This window comes from Aquila chrysaetos, chromosome 4 (assembly GCF_900496995.4).
Source record: "Aquila chrysaetos chrysaetos chromosome 4, bAquChr1.4, whole genome shotgun sequence".
Lineage (NCBI taxonomy): Eukaryota > Metazoa > Chordata > Aves > Accipitriformes > Accipitridae > Aquila > Aquila chrysaetos.
This window is the reverse complement of record NC_044007.1, coordinates 40,766,056-40,791,423: the sequence shown is the minus strand read 5'-3', so window position 1 is coordinate 40,791,423 and position 25,368 is coordinate 40,766,056. Positions and strand designations below refer to the sequence as shown.

At 39.3% G+C, this 25,368-nt stretch overlaps 1 protein-coding gene across 6 annotated transcripts in view; it reads left to right on the top strand.

Moving 5' to 3' along the window:
• Window positions 1–25,368, top strand: part of CHD7 (chromodomain helicase DNA binding protein 7) — a 132,993-nt gene that overhangs the window by 68,149 nt on the left and 39,476 nt on the right. For all 6 annotated transcript variants that reach the window (XM_030011477.2, XM_030011479.2, XM_030011478.2 and 3 more), the window contains 5 exons: window positions 5,403–5,824; window positions 14,157–14,295; window positions 17,705–17,842; window positions 18,923–18,988; window positions 23,952–24,007. In XM_030011477.2, coding sequence (XP_029867337.1) covers window positions 5,403–5,824; window positions 14,157–14,295; window positions 17,705–17,842; window positions 18,923–18,988; window positions 23,952–24,007 — 821 coding nt within the window. The remainder of the gene's footprint in view (window positions 1–5,402; window positions 5,825–14,156; window positions 14,296–17,704; window positions 17,843–18,922; window positions 18,989–23,951; window positions 24,008–25,368) is intronic.

Here is a 25,368-nt window from a genome sequence, read left to right as displayed (position 1 = left end):
TCTCTGTGGCACTAGGTAGAGCTGCTTCCAGAAGTGATGCTGTAGTCCGTTTTCTGTTTTAAAAGAACTCCCTTTGTTGCATGTTGCTGTTTTAACTTTTCCAAAGTGAAGGCGACAATTTAGCAGGACTGCACTTGCTGCAAATGAGAATATTCGGTAATGATTTACCTAATGTGAAATTATCCATTGTATAGATATTGTATTGGAGAGGTTTGTGTTTTGGAGCCAGTGGGAACTGACTAAGCATGTGCTCTACTGTTACACAACTTAGTTAATAAACCAAAGTTCAAGAAAATTTAAACAAATGTGGTTACCATAGATCTTTTTCAAAATACAGAAAAGACCAGGGAGTCTGGAAATACCCGTCGGGGAAATGAAAGTAGTCCTAGTAAAAAGGAGGGTTTTTTTGGTTGGTGCTGATGTTTAAATTTCACAAAGTTAGCTGAGTCATGTTGCATACTTTGCTGCTCTTGCTTCATACTTCTTAAAGCTCAATATTGGCTCAAATTGCTGCTCTGCTAGGGAAGCGACACTCAAGCTACTTTCAGTGCTTAAGTACGGTTGATTCTAGTTCAATCCTTGTTCAAGCAACAGAAAGATTCTCCTCCTTAACCTCCCTCCCTGCCACTAACCCTCACTGGATTAATCCTACATCCTGTCCATCTTGCTACTTCATGTAACAGGACTGGTTTGAGACATCTATCTTTGCTGTGGGCTGCAGAGAATGAGCTTAGCTCTAAATGTGTAAGCAGCTGTGAAACGCAGGCAGCTTCATTTTTAATTTTTCAAATCTTGGTGAGACATGTTTGGAAGTTTAAAAATAAGTCTGAATTCCAGAAAAGTGAGATTTTTGCACTCCAGAAACAATTTTACAAGTAGTGTTTTCATGTATTATTTGCTCGGATATTGTTGGCTTTCGCTGATAATGCAAAAGCATATTACCGTCCTGGGTAACCTGTTGAGCTGCAAATTATTTTAACTCCTCAGAGTTTCTGAAGAATCTCAGTTTTGCTTTAATAAGCTGCAATCTTTAGTAGGAATGTCCTGCATTGTGATATTGCATATTAATAGCATTGATTAACTGTCAAGCAGTGGGAATTGATGAGAAAATGTCCATTGTAAAATTAAATGGTATTACTGAAGACTGTACCATGCTGCTGGTTAGTTAGGTGACTAGCCCCAGTAGTTGGTGGTAGGAGTATTAATGTGAGCTCCAGGTTTTTTCGCATGATTAAAACAGGCCATCTGTTCTTTGTTAAATGTTTACAAAAACAGCTTTTCTCTAAAAGATTTAAAGAGATGTGGGTCTAGTAAACACACCAATGTTTTTGAGCACCTTTTTCACCTTATTTCAAATAATACCAAAAATAATTCTGCTGCAATATCGAGTAGGGTGAATACCGATTTGTGTTTAATCTTCACTGGTTTCTTTCCTGTGGAAGATTAAATTCTGTACTAACTTACTAAATTATGGCTTTGTTATTACTAAAAGCAGCAGGAGAAGCAATTTCTGTGAAGTATGCAGATAAATCTTTCAATTTTGGTAAAAACTTGTAATATACATACTTTTTCAATTTTGTAAATGGAAAATGGGGTTCTTCCATTAGAAATTGTGATGCTGTAACTAGAGTTAATCCTTTGTAGATTTAAAGTAGAACTATTTGAAATAATTCCCTGTGGTAGGCTTGAACTAATATTTACTAGTGAAAGCGTGTTCTTCCTTTCCCCTCTTAAGAAAGAGCAGACCACTGGTTTGGGGTAAGAAAATGCATCTTTCAAGCTGCTTCTGTTCTCCTCACTAGATTTGTGCTGCTCCTACACAGCTTCACACTAGGGAGCAATGTGGGGTTGTCAGTTAGGGATAAACCGTTTTAGCATATTGCAAAAGTGTAGGCACAGTCTTCCTAGAAAAATAAAGTTAATCACACCTATTTCATTGAAAGAGTGCTACAATTTAAAAGATCAGGTATAAGTGAATTACAAAATGTGCCAAACTGCAAAGGGAGTGGTGTGTGGCAAAAGTAATGTATATTCAAGTAATAGGAAACATAACCAAAGCCTAATCAGGGCAGATTTGGCTTTTTGTAGCTTAATGTTTTGGGAATTGTGAATGATACGAAACAAAACCATAGTATTTTAATTTGTATGCTTGGTAATGCATGTAACTTTGTACTGTAAATAAAAGGCAGCAGGTTTGGGGGTTTTGTTTTGTTTTGGTTTTTTTAATATTTGTTTCATGCATAACATTTAAGTCTAATGTATAGTCTAAGTTGGTTTAGAGCCTGAGAATGCATATGAATTGTGGATAAGCTTTTTGAGGTAGTAGAAATCTGAATTTTCATAGGATGACATCTTCCAGAGTGAGTTACTGAGTACTACAGTGTGGCAACAATTGCGGCCATTCCCAGTCCTGTACCTTCTGGCCAGACCTTACATTAAAGTTACAAATGTCAAATCATGAAGGGCTGACGTTGCTGTTGTGGAGACTTGGAAACCTGTCTGCCTTACCTTTAGATTTGCTTATGACTGTGCTGAAAGCTGTTGTTCAGACTTCTAAAACAAACAAGCAAACAAACCAAAAAAGCAACCCACAAGTCTTAGAAAGGAGGCAAGGATTAATTTTTTGAATTAGATTAAAAAGGTAATGAGAATACTCAAGCATGTATAAAATTTCTTATTAATTTCAGTGACACAGTCATAATTGTCACTAATGAAGGTGCAACCTTGAAAATTTTATAGAATTAAATTTACGTGGCATTACTAGATTTCTTGTGGTTTTTAATATTTGTTGGCCTGGCTATCTCACATGCTTAAGAGGAAGAAAAATAAGCTACCAATTCTGATTTGTTCTAGAAAGTTGTGCCTTATATGAAAGCTTTTAGATAGTTGTAGAAGTCTCTCTTAATATGGCAAACAAATACTGTAGTGCCAAACACAACGTACTTCCTTAATACAAATTTTACAAATAATAGAAAGAAAAACTTAGATTTCTTATATGTTAGACACAGCAGGTGAACAGTATTTAAAAAGAGGACTGAGTATTGCAGTGGACAGCTCGGTGAAGACTTCGAGGTCTCTGAAAAACATAGGATGCATGAGATATGAAATGGCAGATAATACAGAAATATATTGACTACCTTGGGAAAATGTAGGTTAAAAGTACTGCTCTGAAAACCTATGGATAAGAAGTACTTACAGGTGATCTGTGTCATATTCCTGTCTTTTCCTACCTAAAAATAAGTGTTAGACAGTACAAGTACATAACGGTCTGACGTACAGAGAAGACGGTTTTGTTCCGTGTCACAGAACAAATCTGAGGAGACATTCAATTCAGTCAACCAAATTCAAAACCAATTAGAAGATTTTAAAATGTCTCTGTTTTATGTAATGCATAATTGGACTGCAGAACTCATTGGCACCACTGACTTCCTGGAATCAGCGTTTTCTATACAGATATCCAGTCTTTGTGAACTTTCCAGCATGAAGGTATGCAAGTGGTATGGTGACTACAGATTTCTAGAAGAGGTGTTGGTTCATACTTCAGGATACCTAACATGAGATTGCCTTGAGGTGGGGCTGATTGATGTGGTGCTAATGCAGTGGGTGCATCAGGTATCTTAATATAACAGATGGAGGATGGAAACATGCAGAAGTCACCCTGGAAGTTCTTGGTTAAGCCAAGTAGACCCAGATCTTCAGTCCATCACTCAGGACTTCCCTCTTGTCCTGGAGTCCCTTCCATGAAGAACTGTAGTGTCTAGCTTGTACCATTCAAACCTTTCCCAAAAAGCAATAAAGAGTTGTCTCCACTTCTTGACAGCCTTGCTCCTTCTGGTGCTTGGGTATCTTCTGAGTATGTGAGTATATTCAGGGCACAGCAGTTTTTTGCTACTGTAAAAAAATGCTGAAAATAGTTAGGACTGCACTGGTTCAGTTTGTTTACATTTGGAAAACTGTATTAATATATTTGGAAAAATACACATGCATTCACTTTCTCATGATATTAAAAATTTTATTTTCTAAGTCTTAAGTGCATTCGTTTTTTTAGGTCCAGGCGGCTAAACTATATGTCTGTGTATGCCCATCAGTTCTGCTTATGCTCAGGGGTTGGGTTTGTAGTCATTCGTTTGCACACTTGCCACTCCTAAGTGCGTGCAGTTTGAATAAAAAGCAGAGAAAAGGAAATGCGAATAACACTACAAAGTTACACAGGCACTGCTATTCCTAGAAGTAAAATTCTGATTTGCTATAAACCTTTCTTCTCCCCAATTCAGTGGATCAAACATGAAATTGCTAGGCTTCATGACCACAGCTAATGGGGAACTCTTCCACCTAGAATCATGCTGACTTAATTTTTAGGGGAGAGAAAAGGAGAAACAGAGGAAGGGTGGGAAAATGGTCTGGCCGTATATGCAGTTGTGAGAAAGGCATCAGTATGGTGTCATGCTATTACTTTTCTTCTTGAAAAGCACTGTTATCCTACATTTATAACCACGAGCAGGCAGTGAAGAGAAGCAGGTTAGAGCTTTGATATGCTGCAAAGTCATGGTAGACCTTAGGCATTTTTTCATTGCAGACTCATAGTTCTTTGTGTAGAACAGAACCATTAAGAGGAAAAGAGTTGCAAATATATCAAATATGTTTGGTCCAGGCATTTGACATTTGTGCAATTATACATAGGTTCACATGTACTTTGTATAGTGTATCAGGTTTACACCAGACTTACAGACTTTGAAATAGGATGTTTTTGCAGGTTCACAAACACGGTAGTTCTCTGTCCAATCTGTAGCAGGAACAAATCTGTTTCAATTACAAATAGGGAGCTGTGGATCTTTGACATAAAGTGTAACATTATATTACATTTTAAAGTGGCTTAATCCTTCAAATGCTGATCAAAATACCTCCTGTCACAGCTGAACCAATGTAAATTGCCTTGATTCATTTTTTATAAATACAGCCTGTGAATATACTTTATTTTCCTTTGCATGTCTAGAAACAAACTTTAACAATTTTTTTCCAAAAGGACAAAATTCTAGTGCAACTGAATGATTTGTAACAAGTTATTAATTCTACTAACAACTGTTTTGAAATACCTCAAATAACAATTGTTTTCCTTTTGCATATATATGTTGAAGACTAAATATTTGCTATACTTCCACTTTATATACAAGCTTTAGAATAATTTTACCCTTGCTATATCAAAAATTTCTGGTCATTTTGCTACTGTCTTAACTGCAGAAAGCTTTGGGTTTTACTGTTTTACATTATAATGTTTCAGATATGCTACTAGGTTAATCTTCTGCTTAGTGTTTTCTCCCTCTGTAACCTCTTGCTCTAAAAGAGCAAAGTTTTAGAAATCACAGTTGCAAATCTACAATTTTGTTTCTGTTTGTCTCTCTCAGCATTCTCCGTCGGAACCCTTTTTAGAGAAACCAGTGCCGGATATGACTCAGGTTAGTGGACCGAATACCCAGCTAGTGAAGAGCGATGATTATCTGCCATCAATTGAGCCGCAGCCACAGCAAAAGAAAAAGAAGAAGAAAAACAATCACATTGCTGCAGAAGGTCCCAGTAAAGGTTTTGGTAAGGAAGACTTTCCTGGGGGACTTGACAGCCAGAATCTAAGCAGAAATTCAGTGGATTGCTCTCAAGAAGAGAAGAAGAAAAAGAAAAAGCCCAAGGCAAAGAAAGAACCGAAGGATCCTAAAGAACCCAAGGAAAAGAAGGAACCCAAGACCCCCAAAGTCCCTAAGACCCCTAAAGAGCCAAAGGAAAAGAAAGCAAAAAATACCACACCAAAACCCAAGACCAGCAAAAAGGCTAGGTAAGTCAGGAAACTTCTATATGCAATCAGAGAAAAACAGTGTGTTTGTGGGATTTCTAGAGCATCTGTGCTAAATGGCGTGGGTGGAGAGGAAATCTTGTTTTGTCGTTTGCCTTCTACCATCTACGACATCATGTTTTTGAGGGACTTGGGCACATTTCTTTTGTTTGGCTTTCCTGTTTATGGCTTCACAGTTATTTTAAACAAGCTGGAAAGGCAGAAGGTTAATTTTTCTTTTCAAGGCATAAAAAATTCTGGATGTGTTAGATTTCAAAACTAACTCTCTTCTAATGGTCATCTGTCCTCGTGTGTGGTTTATGTATTAACAAATTACATTGCTTCAACATTAATGTAGCTTTGACCAAATCCAGAGATGAAGGCTTAGAGAAAGAAGGTTTGATGGTGTTTTTCTCTAAATGACGAAGTTAGGTACTTAGAGTTGTTACAAGTTGTACAACCCTTACAGACACTATTTTATACTGACATGACCCATGGGCTATAAGCTCTGCTTTTAAAAAGGCATTTTTATATGGATATTGATGTATCCTCACTGTAGGGATTATATTCATTTTGCTGTTTCATGTAAAGACAATTTCCCTAGCAGAAAATCTTTGTGGATAGACCAGATGCTTCAACCCTGTTTCTTAACTGTTTTTACTCAGCATTGTGTCCCTTTATCAGGATAGGCTTAAAATGCTACAGAGTAGTATAAGAACAAACTGCCGTTACACATGAGTAAATACGTCATAGATAATAACACAGACTCTTTCCTTACCCCTCAACTCCCTAAACACCATGATTATAAATGCCTACTTGAAAGAAAACTGAGAGGAAAAAGACGTTAAAGCTCAATTTTTTTTTTATTTGTACCTAGAATTTCTTACAACTGTTCTGAATTTGTTCCAAACATCTGAATCTGTTTTTCGAGATGTGGCTAGCGTTATAAAATATAACTTCCAGATGGAAGCACAGCCAGACTTGGTTAATCCAAATCAGTTTGCAAAATCCATTTGTATTAGGATTTAAAAATTGCAGTTAATGAATCAGCTTTGCACATATTCCCCAGGACTGACTGTTGGTTAGGTTTGATACAGTTATATGGCTAAATGAGGCATGGACAGTAAGATGTTATTTGTTCCTTTAACAAGAAAGAGAAGTTTCTGTATTAGCAGAGATGATGTTTCCTGAAGAATTTATAAACACTGGCTTGTAAAATCAAATGTTGTCGTGAACAGGTTGTATTAACTGTTCAGTAAATTACAGTTGATTAGCCTATCCCTATTGCAGAAGTTACTTCGGCTGTGTTCCAGACTGTCCCAAGGATGGGGTTCACATACATAGCAATTCACAGCTTAGAAAAACTCTTGAGTTATACATCTCCCAGTATGTGTTTTTTGAAACCAAAATACTGTATTAGCTAAGATAACCTTTCTGTTCCATTTACCTATACGCACAGGTTTAGAGGCTGACCAGGCCATATTGCACAGTATTGAGCATCTCCCCGTAATTTTTGCCACCACAAAGTAAAAAGGCTTTTACTGCAGGGCTTCTCAATTAGTGTGGTTTTGCGAGGTCTTGACTACAATGAAGCTTTGTTTAGTAAGCAATAGTTAGGAGTCTGCCTCAAAAACATGCATGGGTTCCTGTGGCTGTGCTGGACATCAGACCTCAGAGCCGGCCTGTCCCATCCACTCAATCCTAATATCTCTTCATGCGTCTTCTCTAAATCTTCAGACATGCCATGCAGATTAAAGGGGCAGTGTTTCTTTGAAGGAACAAATCACTGCTTTCTTAGTTGTATTTGTAGGAGAGTCTTTATCTTCTTTCCCATGCAATGACTCTTGTCCCTGGGTGGCTAGATGACTTACATTATTCTAGTAAGTACTAAGCCCTGTTGTTTTACCTGCGAGAGAAATGTCTTTGGAGCAGCATTAAGGGCATTTGCTGTTCCTTATGCTTACTCAGGAGTGTGGAGAAAGTCCTACTTTTCCCATAATGGGCTTGTGTCTCTGTTACAAAATGCTCTCTTGAAAAGAAGGTTGTTCTCATTTTGTGTTCTTGTCAGCTTCAGTATCAAACTTCTTTGAACTCTGAGACTGTGTTGGGGTGCTGTGCTGCCAAAGATTCTTAAATTGGTGAAAGAAATTTGCGTACTTTGGCAACATCACAGACTGGGGGACCTGTCCAGTGACAAATCATTGAATCAAGTTTTTAAAGAAATCAACAGTTCAAACGTTTAATCATCCAAGCCACAGTATTTCAGCAGCGCTAACTCCAGAAAGGAAATATTACAGCAGCTGAGATGAGTGAGATTAGTGCAAGTTAATATAGATTATGGATGATTATGTAGAAGTAAAATATTTTGATAAAGTTACTATCTGGCATGTGTTTACTACTACTGCTTATATTGTTCAGTGTTTTGCTTCTAAGCATTGAAGGGAGTAGTGTGGTTTTTAGATTTCTAAATGCTGTGCAAAACTAATGGTTTTCATTCCTGAATCAGCTGATCAGTTTTAATAGGAAAGTTTTGCACTTACATGAAATTCAGGTAAATTAAGTCAGACATAGAAAATGTATTTATTGAAGAGCAACAGTTTTTTCGATAGAGCATAACAAGTCCATGATAGTTAAATGACACAGGCTGTATTAGTGTATTAGAGTATACCCGTAGATAAAAAAATCTGGTATTTTAAGTATCATAACCATTTTGTAATTTAATATAGCTCATAATTTAACCCTGTTATTTCAGTTCCAATTTTGACTAACAATGTAATCCTTTTATTAAACAAACAACAACAAAAAACCCAAAAACTTTATCCTTCACATCTCCTTCTGTCTTTGGTGTAAGTGTGACAAAATGAGTGGCCTGCCTCACTGAAATGCACCTTCATATGAGGGACAACAGATCGGAGAATGGAAGAAGCTGATTAATTTCATGGTTGTTTGAACTGCATGTCCCATGGCATCTTAAAAAGAAAGAAAACACCCAAATGGGCTGCTATGTTATACTGCGTACCTGGTGATTTTGAAAGAAAGATCACACATTAATATTGTACTATTACAGTTGTAATGGATATTAGCCCAATCCTGCCAATACAGAAAGACGAATACAGTGGTCTCTGGAAAAAAAAAACACTTGCAAAACAAATCTATTGTGGACCAAACTAGCCGGGTTTGAAAGCAAAATGTAGGTATACCTAGGAACACAAATGAAGGTTTTTCATTAAATTGTGCGGGTGCTGAGTATTGTGTGGGTGCTGAGTATTATGCGGGCTCTTAATGTTACGGAGCCAGCTTCAGGCACGTGCAAAGCAGGCAGATTTTTCCAAAAGTAGATGGACAGGGAAGGGCAAGTAGTCCTACTGAATTGCAAAGTCATGGCTCGGATGTCTGTTCCTCCTGTGCCTGTCCCTGGAGGAGATGAGGACCACCTGTTTGAGAAGATCACGCTGCAGCACAGCTGATATCTCTCCCGCTGCTTCCTATGAAACCCTAGAGAGTGGCCACCGATTACGGTGGGAGAAGTAGTAACTATTTGCAAGGGCCAAATGGCAGCTCTTTGCAGGAGCTCGTCCCTTCTCCCATCCCCTCAAAGCAGTGTGCTGTGCTTTGCAGGGCTGCTCTTATCTGCTTCCTCCCCTCCCTGCTGCAGGGGAAAACTTTTCGTCCTTCCCATGCGTACAGCAGCAGCCTGGGATGCAGGGTCGGGCGAGCGGCTCGCTGCTCGCAAGGGGAGAGCTGAGCACGAGCATAATTACCTCTTCTGGAGGGAGGTGGAGGCAGACTTTTTTGGCGCACAGATTCGCTGTTTGCTGTATTGGAAAGCGGATGGCTCCTGGCCGCGGAAGCGGGAAGAGGCTGCTGCGCGGGCAGCACCCTGGGGAGCTGGAGGGCAGGAAGAGAGGTCCCGAGGCGGTGGTGGTACTTTCCACTCCCAAGCTCGCATCATCCTGAGCGGGGCAGGAAGGGGCTGCCTGTGGGAGAGAGCAGGAAACCGTGCGAGGTTTCCATGTGCGCGTCCACGGGGGCTGTTCCTGTTCACACCTGTCCTCGTCTCCCTTCTGAACCAGCCCAGCTGCCAGATAGTTACCTTTGCCTTCGCTGCAGGCAGGCCCTGTGGGCTTCACTGTTACCAAAGCATACTTTTTAGTAATTTGGCTGGGTTTTCAGGCTGGACAAAACCTTGTTGTCCTATTGTCTTTCCTACTTTTGTGACATGTAAAAACTGATTTGTAAAAAAAAAAAAAAAAAAAAAAGGTTTTGATTACACTAGGAGCTTTAGGTAAAGCAGTACAGAAAGTCTCACAGCTCTAACATTTTGAGAGGGTGGGATTTTTATTTTTTAATGGTTTTAATGCTCCAGAGCGGATGTGTAACGTTTTTCTAGGCCACGTTCCAGTCATGAGTTTGTCACAGGTCAGTGTTCCCAAACGGTAAAATAGGGATCAATAGTCCGTCTGACTTACTTTAGATGTTTAAATTACAGAAAAAAGCATCATCCAAATCCTGATAGCCATCATAAATTACACTACTAAACAGATCTGTCAGTTACCCAGATCAGGTGAAGTAGTTGCACAATGTAAACATACGGGCTAATTATTTTGCCTCTTAATCCTGCAAAGCATGCCATGCTTTTTGGGGTATTTCTGAGTCAGATGGTTTGGCCCTGTAAGTTCTGGGAGTTTGACCTAGCTCTGTAGGTGGCTGCTTGACTAACTGACACAAAACACTTTGTCAGAGTTTGGGTACTTGTTCTCAAATTGTAATTCAAGCTTTCTTTTCAGCTGTCCTACTTACTGTTTTCCTCTTCAGCCTGTTTTCCTTGACATTGTTCACTCATCTGACCTTCTGCAGGTTGTCTTCTTGCTGATCCCCTTTGGTCAGTATGCTGTGCAGTCCTGGGGGATAAGAGGATGAAACCAGAAAGTGGTATTCGACAGCTAGATTGTAAGACATCTAATCTGAAATGTCTGTGTGTGTATCACTTGAATAGAAGGACTAGTTTTAACTGACAGTTTTAAAATATTGTAGTGTTTTGTGCGTGGCAAATACTACTTCCGTATCTCCCAGATTTCTAGCTCTTGTTTTGGACACTATCTTGTCTCTATTGGGACTTGGCTAAGTTTTGCATTCATGCATCTGTAAAAACCAAATAGGAGAGGTAGTTGTCTAAATGCATATATTACAGTTCGCCTTCCTTGTTGCCGAATTTGGAAAGTACTATCAGATGTGCATCAAGAGTTAATAAGCACTGACACACAGACCCCAACGGTAATGGCACAGTCTCTAGAACAGGTTTTTCCCTGCATGTACTTACGTGTGGAAAAGTAATTCTGGTCCAGGCTAACACCGTTCCTGAATGGCCTGAGTACGGTCTGCTGGAAAGTGGAAAGGCTGAGTCAAAAGTGGGCATGTTTAATTGTTAGGGACAAATCACGCTGGCTCTGTGGGAAGATGGAGAGGAACAAGGGTTGCTGACAATTCGAGGAAGCTGATGCTCCCACCGGCCAGGTGAAGCTCCTGGGTGCGCAAGGCACTGGGAAGCAGCGTGTCCCCTCGCTCAAGGGGGACGGTGCCGTTCCGTGGTTTGTTTGTGCTTCACCTTCCCTTTCTTCCCTTGAAAGAAACCGTAGCTGTGCGTTTAAAAAGAGCAATTCTTCTGCTGAATTTAGAACTTAAAATTCCCGGTGGAGCCGCACACGGGCTTTGTTCTCCCCAGGTTGGTGGCTCTTTCACGGGTCTAACCGGCCTGCCGAGGGGGAGATTTGAAACTGTATGCGACTTGCTTCACCCGCGTCTCCCTTACCGGGAGCGCCTCAGTACGCCAAGGCACGGCTCGGGGGTATATATAGGTCACGAAATACTCTTAGCTGGGAGTCCCTGCCGCTACGAGAGGGGGAAGAAGGGTGGCTAGCAGGAAGCCTTTGTCGGGGCGGACCTGCCGCCCGCGCTGGAGTCGCTGGCGGGGCCTTTGTCTGGGCCGGGCCGGGCCGGGCCGGGAGGGGAGCGGAGCGGAGCGGCGGTCGGTCCGCCCCGGGGCAGGCGGGCCCTCGTTAGCGCTTCCTGGCCTTTCAGCGAATTGGTATTTTATCAAACCTAGGCCACGGTATTCTTCCCGACTTTAAGCCTGTTATTCATAGGCGGCGGTGCACCCGGGGCACGGTAACGACTACGGAACTTAATTGCGCGCCTTGCTCTGATTTACGGGGGTCGGGGGCGAAGAGCGCCAGCCTGTCAGCTCGCTTCACCTGGCGGCCGTCCAGCTCCCCTGACAGCCTTACCTTGCGTTTAAACAAATTCGAGAGATCTGTGAAGTGGTTGGGGGGGGGTGGGGGTTGGGGTTTGGGTTTGGGTTTTTTTTTTTTTTGGAAGCGGTTTCGCGGTGATTTGATAAAGGCGGGGGGGGGGGGGGGAGCGGAGAGGGGCGCGGGGGGGGGGGGGGGGGGGCGCACAGGACGCGGCCGCGCAGGTGCCGGGAGCGCCCGGGCGCTGATTGAGGGAAGCAGATGGCTGCAGTCGGTGGCCGCCAGCCAGCGGAGCAGGTGCTGGTCACGTGGCCGCGGGTTGCCGGGGCGACGCGAGCGCTCTCGGCGCGCGGATGAAAGGCAAGGGGCCCCGCTTCAGCTGCGGCTTTGTGCCATTGGTGGCAGCTAGAGCGGAAACAAACGCTGGAAGGGGAGCCGCTGCCCGCGCGCGGCCGGGCCCGCGCGCCCGAGGGAGGCCGGGAGGGAGGGAGGGAGCGAGGGCCGCGCTCGCCCCGCCGCCGCCTTTCCCGAGGGCTTGGCTGATGTCCGCGCTCTTTCCGCGGCGTCAAACTCCGCCTTCACCCCCCCACCCCCGTTGTTTTGTTTTGTTTTTTTTTAAATTGTCACAGTTTGAGGTGGTTTTTTGAGAGGAAAGCTGTGTCACGCCCTGCAGTTTCACGATGATACAAATTCATTTCCAAAACTCCCGGTCTTTTCGCTCTTAAATTTTATTTTAAGTCAACTGATTTTTTAAGTTTAAACCAGTTAAACACGGGCTGCAAAAGAGGAAAACACCACAACCGAGCTGTCCCGGTCCCGAAGCAACGTGTCACTGTACTCGGGAATTGTAAATTACAGCTCCAAAATACGCCTTTAGTGGGCCAATGCGCTGATCAAAATGAACAAGCTTAAAGCCGATGTTTGTTTGAAAAGTTACAAGGCCGGGGATTATGAAGGAAAAACAAACCCCAGGCAGTGTCCCGGGTATGAAATTAAAACGTTGAGGGTGCAGAAGCCATATAAAGGTGGCTGACATAACGTTTGGCGACCTGTACTCACCGTTTCTCAGATACCAGCACGTAACTCTGCTCTTAAATGTCTCAGCAACTTTCCACAACCAGCCTGTCAAATCAGTAACGGGCCTGGGGGAGTTGACCACAGAGGGGAAAAAAGGCTAGCAAAAACCCACGCGAGACTCAAAAGCTACATGTGCTTAAAATTACTAACTTTTACCATTGATTTTTCTTGGTTGCCATTTAAAAATTTCACCCCCACAATGCTGAAGATTGTATCGGTGAGTGATTTGGTGATGATGTATTTAAAGCTGAATTTTGACATGTGCATCCTCACCCATTTCCAGGCCTCTGAGTGCAGTTGGAGAGATGTGGTCGCAGCTCTTCAGATGGCCAACATTTTCATGGGGGAGAAGGGGGAGAAACAATCCCCCAAATCTTTCTCTACCATCAGTGGACATAGCTTTCCAGTATTGTGTAGATGCTGAGATACCAGCTGGTGGTTTTTTTCCCCCCATACAAGCTGCAGTTGCATGCGTTGAGGCTGTACGGGTGTCATCAGAGCTGACACAAAAGCACCTTTCCTGCTCGGAGATAACAGGGATGGTAGAAGAAAACAAAGAATTTTCTCATTTGGTCCTTTGTTTTGGTAATGCTTCCTCTGGTTCTGCTTACCTGGTCCGCACAGTTTATACCAAGGCAAGTGCACACGTAATCCTGTTTCTTTTCATATGTGTCAGGTTGCCCAAACACCGCTTTCAGAAAGTGCAGGTTTTGAAGAAAGCAGCTCTTCCTTTCCAGTCTCATTTTTAGTTTCTTGTTGAATACGTGCTCAGTGTCGCTGTCCAAGATCTTGAAGGAAAGAAGAGAGGTGTCTGTTGTTAAGGAATGGCAAATGTATAGTGATAGCCCATGCATCACTGATTTTGCAGTTATGTTTAAATACTTAAATAAGGAAGGCAGTTGAAAATAACGAAGTCACTGAAAATAAACATCTCACAGATTAGCTGTTTTGTTAAGTACTTTTTGCTTACATTTTTGTAGAAATATTGATTAAAAATACCTCTGTTTCAGTAACAAGAAACCAGATTCAGAAACCAGTGCTGCAAAGAAAAAGGTTAACAAGGGAAAGGAAGGTTCTGAAAACTCAGATTTGGAAAAAACTCCGCCACCATCACCTCATCCTGAAGATGAAGATGACCCAGGGGTTCAGGTAATGCTATCTTTCAAGTTCGATGTAACCTTTGACAATTTAGATGCATAAAACAGTAGTTCTCACAGTGCTTGTTGCAGAAATACAAGTATTTGGGTATTTTCTGTGTTGTTCAGAATGACATACCAAGAAGGTGAGAACTGGATATCACCGTGGTGAATATTTTACTAAAACAAGTGTTCATCATCATAATTTTGCCTTACAGTCTTGTTACCTGCAGATACGCGTACAGTACTGCTGAGTTTTCATGTGTTCTCTTTCATTACTGTTGGAATTACGGTGCTGAATTTTTCTGCTCTGTAGACTTAATGTACCATCATGAGGCCTTGCTTACGCTTCGTGTTTCTTCTTGCATCGGCTTTGCAAACCTTCTGAAATCAAGAATAAGACATGACGAAGCGGAATATTGGAAACGTGCGTGTCAGGGACTTGTAGCTACACAGCTTTAATGGATGAAGGGCCTTGTTGCTTGACTGCCAATCATCAGCTAACGTTGATAATTTCTCTTGACCACTATGCACCTATCCCTTTCTGTCCAAACTTTTGTCCGTGTAAAGAAAAACTGGAAGTAGAAATAGCATATATGACAACTTTTGTGTGCTCTTGTCATTAGTTGTGTTAAGAAGCGGTCAGCTCCTGGCTTGCTTCTTCTGACAGCAATCACAATAGGCATTAAAAATAAGAATTCCCTCATGAAGGGCTAGAGGCAAATTGTGGTGGAGAAAGTATGAGACTTCTAAATAGTTATGCTGGTATTACTGAACTCCATTTCATTTTTCCATTGCATATCAGGTTGTGGATGTGTTGCTTCTAGTTACGAGAGATGTTGAAGTTATGAGACTGATGGTTGCTTGAAAATGGTCAGAGCAGCCTGGTGAAAAGGTTGACAAACAGTCACATCCTAACTAACACAAACATGGATTATGCCTTCCCTCTTACTGTTTTCCGGAAGGATGTAGAGTATAAGGAAATGCGAGCAATCTAATATGTTCTAGTTAAAAACAAAAGCAGCAACAAAAAAGAGTGTTATTTCTGATTCATGCAAGCCAAGTATTCTGAATTAGAAAAGTTGAGATACACCATGTAAACATTAAAATGTTTGAAGGATAAATTTTTCTGTCCTGTGCCACAAGTCTCTCTTAACCTGATTAATGGCACTGACAAAAGGTACAGGAAGAAACTTTTGGAGTTGATCGTTTTGGGGGTTAATTTGCAGATGATTATGTACTATCTACAGTTCAATATACATGCATGTTTTTCTTGCTTTTAGTTCAGTGAGACAAAACTTTCTCTTTGTGAAACTCAGTTGGGTGATAAACTTTACATTTGAAATATTTTTTTCTTTTTGTAAATACAAGTGTTAGGGTATTTGCATCACTTTTTAATTAAATGTCATAAAAGTATTTCAGGTGATTTTTGTTTTCTTAATGCTTTTTCACACTGTGCATGTTACACTGCACCTACACTTCTTTGCATAAACTTATGGAAAGGTTACAACCATACGTGCTAGGACAGCTAGAATTAGTAAACTTGTTATATATTTCCCAACTGAGATTGATGTTACGCAGTCGTCTAAAACACCGTTGCATTCTTTGTGTTAAATACCGAGTCTTCTGTAACGGTATTATGTAGTAATGCACAAAGTGATGCATTGTTATTTTTATTTAGAGAGGAAATTCATTGTTATTTAGAGAGGAAAAAATACTTACTTTTGTGTGTCATCATACAGATCTTTTTCTATTCCATTATCAAGCCTATTGCCTTTCTAGCTATAGATTAGTTAATGGGTAAAAGATAATCTGATGCAGGTAAATGTATGCACAGTTTCTGACAACAGTGCATAACAATTGCAAAGCCTCGTGTGGGCGTTAGAGGAAACAGGAAGCTAACCAAGTCAATAAAAATCAAATGGAGGATTACCATTACTTTTTAGGCGTCGTTTTTATTAGGGAAATGGAAGAAGAGATTTTTGGCACCAAAAATAATGGTAAGACTTACCTGTTGAGCCAAAAGAAAACTGACATTCTCTCATCAGTAATTATGGAAATGAGAGTGCAAATTTGCCAAGTGGTATCTATTTTCAAGTAGAAAAATATTGTTACAGTTTTGTGGGAAGCCCCATAAGTTACTATGTTAAAGGTAGAAGCCACATCACCATTGTTCAAAAGGGTGATGTAAATTTAACCTTTGCTCAAAAATTTCATTTTCAGTTAAAGAAAGAATTTCTAATTTTGTGAAGTGCATCAGATATTTGTGCTTCAAAAAGTATGATTAACTATCTAAAAGTAAATATTTGACTTTGTCTACGTACATTGAGAGACCCCAGTGCATAGACCTGTTAAACAATCTACTTAAGTATTTGCATGTACCGTTGAAGATGTGTGTTAAGCTGAGAAAGATGTAAAAATAAGTAGTATATAAATTCAGAAAGATGGTTTTTTAACAGTCGATATTCAACATATTTTTCTTTTACATATATATATATATATATATACACACGCACACACACACATACATGAGTCCATTGAGGTATTTGATGCTCAGTTGACAGTTTCCTTCAATAGCGTACGCTCTCAGCTTTTCAAAATACATAACCTGATGCAGACTATCTGGGAATTTGAATTTTATTGTTGCAGAAAATGGTGTCTGGCACCGAGTATCAAGTTGCAAATTCTGTCAAATGCATGCTTGTGTATTTTACAGATAGTTTCTGCAGTTTCTCTGAAGCTTTCTCTCATCCTGGAGATGAGGGTATGGGGACACAGAAACCATGTTTTCAATTTAGGGTGGTTCACATTCTTTATTCTCCTCTATTAGTTTGGGGTCTTTTCCCATGCTGTGCTGCAGGATGTCTTTCTGAACAGTGCTGGGTCAGTGGGGTGAGGAAATCGTATTTCATTGTATTTCCCCAACAAGATAATCTGGGTACAACTGGGTGGATGGGGAGAGCAAGAAGGTGTGTTGTCACTGCTTAGCAACACTGTGGGCCATGCTGCAGAAAGGTGGTGTTTGATTCCTGCATTGGCCATCTGTCAAAGTTTGTCATAGATGTGAATTGAGAGGTGCAATTTCTTCTATTTTAATTGCTTTCTGAGATAACGCTTTTTAATTTTCTTATGTGGTTTTAGTAATGCTAAAAATAAAAACAACACTTTCCAACCCAGAACAAGCACGAAGTGTTTTTTTTGTTTGGTTGGTCTTTTCTTTTTTTAAACAGAAGTCAAAAGCAGCTAACAGGCAGGAATTTAGAAAAGTAGTGTCTTGATTCCACTGTTTCTCTCAAGATGCTGTAAAAATAATAGTGTTTGCTACACACTAGTGTATTTGAGAAATACAAAGAAGTTTTCTCAGTTATTCTGCAATTTATCAGTTTTGTTTCTCATGAAAAATATCAATGCTTTCTATTTAGAAGCGACGCTCCAGCAGGCAGGTGAAGAGGAAGCGTTATACAGAAGACCTGGAGTTCAAAATTTCAGATGAGGAGGCCGATGATGCTGATGCTGCTGGCAGAGACTCTCCTTCAAATACTTCTCAGTCAGAGCAACAGGTCAGATATAAATGGACTGGAAAGGTGGCTGTAATTGCAGCATTCAAAGTTCAAATATAGGCCCTTTCCTGAATGATATTAATCCATGGTTGGCACTGTGTGCCAGAAGGTATTAGCTTTTTACCTTCTTAAAGAATATATTAATTCATGACTTTGTTTATAAGCTGATGATATTCAATTTGACACAGTTCTTTGAAATTAATGGTCTCTATCTAAAGGAAACCTAAACTGGACTGCTAGGAGTCTTGCATTTACTTTGCTGAATTCAGTGGTCTGGCTTCTGTGACTTTAATAAACCACTCAAGCTTGTCCCCTGCTGCTAGGCACCATAAGAACCCCTTTATGAAATTACTGCCTTGTAGTACCCAGCAGGGTACACTTTATTCTCTGTGCAATGTAAATGATGGATAAAATAGTTTGAATAAGACGAGGGGTAATAATGTAGGAATGACTGTTGTAACAATCTCATTGTTTTGTGGTGCTTTTTCAAAGAACTACTTCACTTAACTAACTGATGACCTATTGGAGAACATATACATGTTCTTTGGTATTCCATTTGGCAATTTGTTAAGCCCTGTGAAATACTGTATGTGATCTCCATTGCTAATTGTGTCTTATCAGAAGGAGAATTTGGTAGGTTTGCCTGCAGTTGTAATAGTGAATTAATGTAATAGTGTAATAAAGAATCGCAGGCAATTTCAATAGCTATCGTGTGGATGCTTACACAGCCAACTAGAGTTTTTAAACATCTAATATTTAGACTGTGTGGTGCTGAAAGCATGTGGTATTTTAGGAGAGAACAGCCCATGTGATTTTATCTGTGTATATGTGCATGTCAGCCTTAGTGAGAGAGCTAGAGTTGCATCAGCTCTTAAAAATGGGCTTAAACAAGTATCCTTCAATCCTTCATTATGGTATTAAAACTTTTTGAATCCTCTCAGTTCTCATGCTAGGGGGAGGAAGTCCTCCTGTGTATTAAACTCGAGTTGCAAAAAAAATGTTTGACATTTTTCTAATGAAGGAAGTCTTTAAGTAACAAAGATGCATTCCCATAACTCTTGTATGGTATTTACGATGTAGGAATCTGCTGATGCTGAAGGTCCTGTTGTGGAGAAAATCATGAGTAGCCGTTCAGTCAAGAAAAAGGTAAAATGAAACAAAATCCCTTCCCCCCATATTTGTAAACAGGCTAAGCATATTTCTGCTGAAGCCCATTTTAAGTTCTTAAAATACCTCAGGTATTCCAAACTAAGAAACTGTTCTATCGAATAGAGGAGGTTCCCTGAAAGTGTCTTTAGATGGTATTTAACATGCTTTTCGATAGACATTCACAAAACAGATTACTTGTTTAGTCTTCCACTCTTTTCTTGCGTTTTTTCAGATGAGAATTTTGATTTTTGCAAATAAATGTACCTGGGCGAAATCTGTGGTGCTCTTCACTTCAGAGTGATGTTTCATGGGATTTTGAGGACTGAGAGAAGTCTCCTGCATCCTAAGTTTCTGCCTTTTCTAGTAAAGAAAAATGCTTGCCCATAATTTTTGCATCTTTTGATAGTGGTTGTGCTTAGCAGCTAAAAGAAGTTTACATGCCATCAAGAATGCTACATATACAGGTGGTTAATATGTTCCTTGTCACTATGCTAAAATGGTGAAAGAAACAGTCTTGTGGTTCTCTTTTAATTCTGCCCTGGTTGATAGTTTTGTTCTTATTTTGCTTACAGATTCTTCTAATCTGCTTCACAACTTGATTGGCCTTTGCACTTCCAAACTCTTAAACTGTGGGTAGGAAGTAGAAAAGAACTTGTTCCAAAAAAGGCATTATTATATTTTATAGACTTTTTTGTGTAGCTAATTCTCTGACTTGTACTGCGGTTGGGCAGAAGACTGTCTGATTAATATAGATAAGGTACTCCTGTTGATCTTAGTTAACCAGAAATACTTCTTTTCCTCAAAGTGTTAATTTTCAAATTGGAGGAGGGAAAGTTGTCTTTATTCATGGATTTTTTTATTTTTCTTTTCATGTTGTGGCGTTTTGGTTTTTTGAGGGGGGGGGATTGGTTTTGTTTTTTTAATTTTATTGCTACTGTCTTAACATCGTTAACAGCTTTGTAATCCTAAATTCATGCAATGTCATGACTGGCTGTGATTGAATTTGACCTGTTTCTGCAGCTTTCACAGCACAAAACCTCTAGGGGTTTTTTGAAGTCTAGAGCTATATTTTGTATTTCAAGCCTTGCACTTATTTTTCAGATAAACTTCATGTAATATACACTCAGTAATTAGTTGTCCTGATGGTCTACTAGGCACGAGAGGAGAATGTGGTCTTTTCATAAATGTCTTTACATTGGAAGCTGTTTTTCACCAATTATTCTTCTCTTCTTCCTCTCCCCTGCAAACAAAGGTGTGATTACTCATGGGGAGTGTGTATTTTGCTGCAGTTTGTGGGAAGTGGTTGGTCTGCTGCCTACATGTCTTTGATTGCAAGCTCTGCTGGAGGCAAGCTCTATTTTGAGCTCTTTCTTTAATGTTTTTTATGGATTGTATTTGCAGGTTTGAGGGGTGTCTCTTCTTTCCCTGCTCTTCTACCCAACCCTCTTCTCCAAAATCCCCAAAAAATGGATTTCAGGATGTTAATATTTAACATCTGAAGTACCCAACTGTGCTTTTATTAAAGGTGTTTCACACTCTTACTAACGTCATCAAAACCCTGGTTGTTAGATTACTAATCAAAGTAGAATTGCTGCGATCAGGACCAGTGCATAAAATAAACATGAGGAAAGGCTTCACTAGGAAACCTTTCAGTGGATTAGGTTGTAACAAAGGTGTTGCATTCGCGTAAAGGACATTAGATGATGAATACGCTTTTGGAGCAGTATTCTTATCATGAAATTATGCTGGTTTTCTCAAAAGTAGCCTTAGTCTAGTTTTGGAGTTACCAGATATGATGCAGCACTGCACTTGCAACCATTTTTGAAATGTACAGAATAAAAGGTAGAAATTACTTTAGTTCATGTTTGAAGTATAAAAGGCAATGTTTTTCCTTGTTGTTCTCAACATGGAATTCTGAATTCTGTTGAATACTTCTTCCTCTTGCAGAAAGTGTTAAGTGCTTGTATCATTCTCTTTCTAAACCATCACAGTCCTGACATCTTCGGTTTGTATGTGGAAATCTTTCATTTTTCTAATTATTTTCTTGGCCAACTTCATTCCCCTTTGAATTTCTGCTCCTTAACTTTGAAAAGGAATGGCTAGAACTAAATATGCTATTCAGCACAAATAGCACATATTATGGAAAGATGTGGAGTTTGTAGAACACTGTACCTGCGTGTTACACATAGGAATTTCTCTTTTTGCCTACCAATACATGGTGAGAACTAGATCTAATTCAGCTGTGTACAAATGCCTACATCTCTTCCACAAACCGATTAGTTTACAATCTAGTGCTGTGTATCAATTGAGATGATTGTTTTTTGTGTTGCTTTGCATCTGTTATTAATGTGTTCTGTCTGCTGTTTTTCTAGCAGTTGATATTTCTAGGGGGTTTTTGTGGGTTTCTGTTTTTTAAGCTCTTACTTGTCTCTACACCTGAGTGGCTTGCTCAAATAACTTTTGCATTAGCAGATATTACTGTATCCCTTCTGTGGCAAAGGCAGTGTGAGATTGTGTGCTCTTAAGTATTTGCTTGAAGGAGGGGATCATTTATTTCTTCAATTATCTGCAGAGACTGTGGATCAGGTTGTCAATTATGGTTGCACCTGGGCAATCATAATTTGAAGTGTCCTGTGTTGCCCAAGTCTGCCACGTGCTATTTTAGGATGTCTGCATAATGAGTTTGGGGAGAATTTTGCATAAATGTTCTATCTCACCTTTTTACCTGGTTAATGTAAACATATGTGTAGTGGGGGTTGGACAGTGACGTCAAATGCATAAGCTTCTGTCTCATATATCCTAAACTGATGTATTGTTAAACCCCTACTTGAGTGCTGGTGATTGTAACTTCATTAGAATTCTTTTTTTGGCCATAAGCGTGAATGCCAGAGTAAGATTTTAAAAGTAATTTATTCTGAAATACTTTTTATTTAGTTGAATCTTTGATGCACACTAATAGAACATACAGTAACATAGACCCGTTATTACCTATTAGACAATACAAAAAGTACATTTTACTCATGAGAGTTACAGGTTTTATCAAGATTTACAATGTAAATTATTGTTATTAAGTTGGCAGTTGACAGAAAATATACTTGACTGAAATGGTGTTGAGGGAAGTTAAGTTGGCTAATATGAAACCTTTATATAAAGGTGTTTCACCATGTTGTCATTGTAAGATTGATGTTTCTCAAAGGATTCTGATATAAAGCTAATCAAAGAGACCTGGCCATAATACATTTCAGAAAATAAAAAAAGTTAATGTCTTAAAATTAGGGATGACTTCTTAAAGAGCAGCTTTGCCTCAGGGTAGTGAATAGATTCAGGTAATGGGATCTCCATTTTTTAATACTTTTTTTAATACAATTTTGACCTCTAAATTAGGAATACCTTCTTGAGAAATAGTCTCTTTTAAATTTTTTGTTTAAAAAAACCAAAATGATGGTCTTCAAATTCCTTCCTTTGATGGTATCTTTGTAAGTGACGGAGGAGCTTCTTACCTGTGTTTAGGGTTAGGGGATGGTTTACCTTCTTCAACAGAGGATTCAAGAAGATCAAAAAGTAGCACCACGAATACCTTGTCTTCTTCCATTTCTTCAGGGACAACTAGGTGGAAGCTGGTGTTGCTCCTCTCTAGAAAGGAACACAAGCAGACTGTACTGGAGTGATGTAAATGCTAAAATGATAAAATCCCTTGCTAGTCTGGAAGAGAAGGAATACTATGTAAATCAGGAGTTAGGAATGCATTAAGTTTTTCTTTACTGTGCTAGAACAGAGTTTAATGCAGCTGCTACTCTTGTTCTTTAATTGCACTGCTATGGAAGTAATGTCTAGCCAGCAACTTTTCTTTTGAGAGAGAATTTGGAAGATGACAATTCATCCTCTAGCTTTAGAGTAGTCTCTCTTTCCCCCCTCCTCTTTTTTTTATATATATATATATATGTATATATAAGAAAGATGGGAGGATGTTGACTTATACAGGGGTCAACAGTTTTGTCTGTTTAGCGCTACATACAATATTTATTACAGATGTTGTCCCTCATGAAGTATGTAAATTGAAAAATCCTCTTCTATTTAAAATTGTTCCAAAGTTCATTAGTAAACACAAACCGTTAACATTGTGACATAAACTGAATTCTAAACATGTGCCTGGTGCACTGTCCTTAGTTTGTCCTATGGCTGGGTTCAGGAGTAATTCAACACAGTATTACATGCCATATGTTATGCAATACTTTGGCACTAGGGATGAGTTAAGGGTAGTCTCAACCCTTAGCACTGAATGCCCTTGGTTTTGCTGGTTTATATCACAACTTTAACCTTGCTTTAAATGTAGTTTTTGGGTGTTAATTTAATTTGGCTGCTCTGTATGTGAGACATCTTGCCTGAGTGAATTTAATTGCACCATTGAGTAAAACTAAAGCCATGAACACTGATGCCCTAAAATTCTAGCAGAGGTATAAGGTTTAGTTTTATATGGCTTCTTGTTTGGAGTTATTAACTATATGGAGGAATAAACCCCCTTTAAAACTCTTTTTTAAAACATTACAAAACCCACAATGTAAAGTTGCCATGAGCCAGCCAAAAATAATACATATGGCATTCAGGAGTGCAGTTGCTAATTGGCTGCTGCCTGAGAAAATGGTACACTTGGCTTCTACTTAACACTGTGGGTTTGGCAGAAAGCCAGATTTGGGGTGAGGTTGTGAATGAAGCTGCATGTGGTTAGGGAGGAGTTCAAATGATTCATGTCTTGGAAGTTGTAGTAAGCAGTGCAGTATGTACTTGGGTAAACTGCTGGAGGAAACTCCTCACCCATGTCCTCCCCCCACTAACGCTTTCCTACACCTCCACTTGTCTCTCTATGTGGGGACTGTATTCTGTATTTCAGTTAGTTTTAATCATTAACTAAATTGGACTGTTTAGTGGTTTAATTCACATTTCAACAATTCTTTTCTTACAGATGGAGAATGGAGAGGAGGTAGAAATAGAGGAATTCTATGTAAAGTACAAAAACTTGTAAGTAAAGTTACAGGTTTGATTACTATCTTTAAGTTCATGTAACTTCCAAATAGTTTTGAAAAACTGATTTTGTAAATGATATAACTGTTACTATCCAACTTTAAACATTTCTAATGTTTAATCCAAAACAGTGGCAAGTAAACTGGGAAATACCTTGCCTTGGTGGTAGTGCGTTTGAAAGCGTTGTCTTAATTTGTGTTCTCTCCAAAATTAAATCCATAGGTAAAATTGCTCTGCTATTAAAAACTTTAAGGCTCATTATCCATGCAGATTCATGAGCACATACCTATGTAGCTGTGTAGATCTAACTGCAACCATAGAGTAACGTGCCTGCAAACTACTAAAAAATAACCCTTAATGTTGTTTCAAAAACAACATTTGTGTTCAACGAAGTGTCTAAGATAACAAACAAGATGGCTTCCACTATTCCAGCAGATAGGTGCCCCTTTGTAAGAGGGATGTAATAGTGGTGAGAGCGGCATGTTGTTTCACTTCTGAGCTCTGAAACTGCAATGCAATCAGTATTTAAAATAAGATACTTCACAGCTGGATAAGCTCATTTTTCTTTTAGAAAAATAGCATATCTTGTTTAATTTTAGCAACTTTTCCATCTGAGAGACAGAAATTCACTTCAAGTAAGTTTCTTGCAGGTAACTGCAGATAGTCAACTTCACTTTAAATATGCTGCCACCTTTGTACCTTTTGCACTATATTGATTATTACATGATGTTTAATAGCTTAATTGTGCTTTGTTTAGTTTTATGACATTGGCATGTAATTTTTCTATTAACTATTCGTGTCTTAGACTTCTTAGCAATATAACTTTTGACAAACTCTAAATTTATAAAGTGAGACTAGTCATTTTGGCAGAGATGCTGTTCCTTACTTTGTGTTTTCTTAAAGATGAATTATTACCATGGAACGGCATTTACAAGGGTTTTTCTTTTCTTTCAATCAGTGTTAAAACTTCAGTTGACTCATGCGACTTTTAATTACAATGCTGTTCTCACAAGAATCAGTGTATAGCATGTTAGTATTTGAAATGTTTGCGTATTTTTATTAACTTCTAAAAAACATATTCTGTGCTAGAATATGATGTTAAATAGTGACATTTATGATAAATGTCTTGTAATTATGCTTTAAGTATGCCCAATAAAAATCTTCTTAGCTTTGTGACAAACACTAAACGTATGGGGTATGTATTTAAATTTTGAGTGGGAGTTGTTTTTATTTACTGAAAAGTTTCTCCATTAGTAAGTGTAATTACTTCCAGTAAAGACAATTTGTTAATAACTTGTACGGTGTAGAAGATTTTGTCCAGTTTTCCAAGTGTAGCACTACAATGTGCTGGAAGGGTC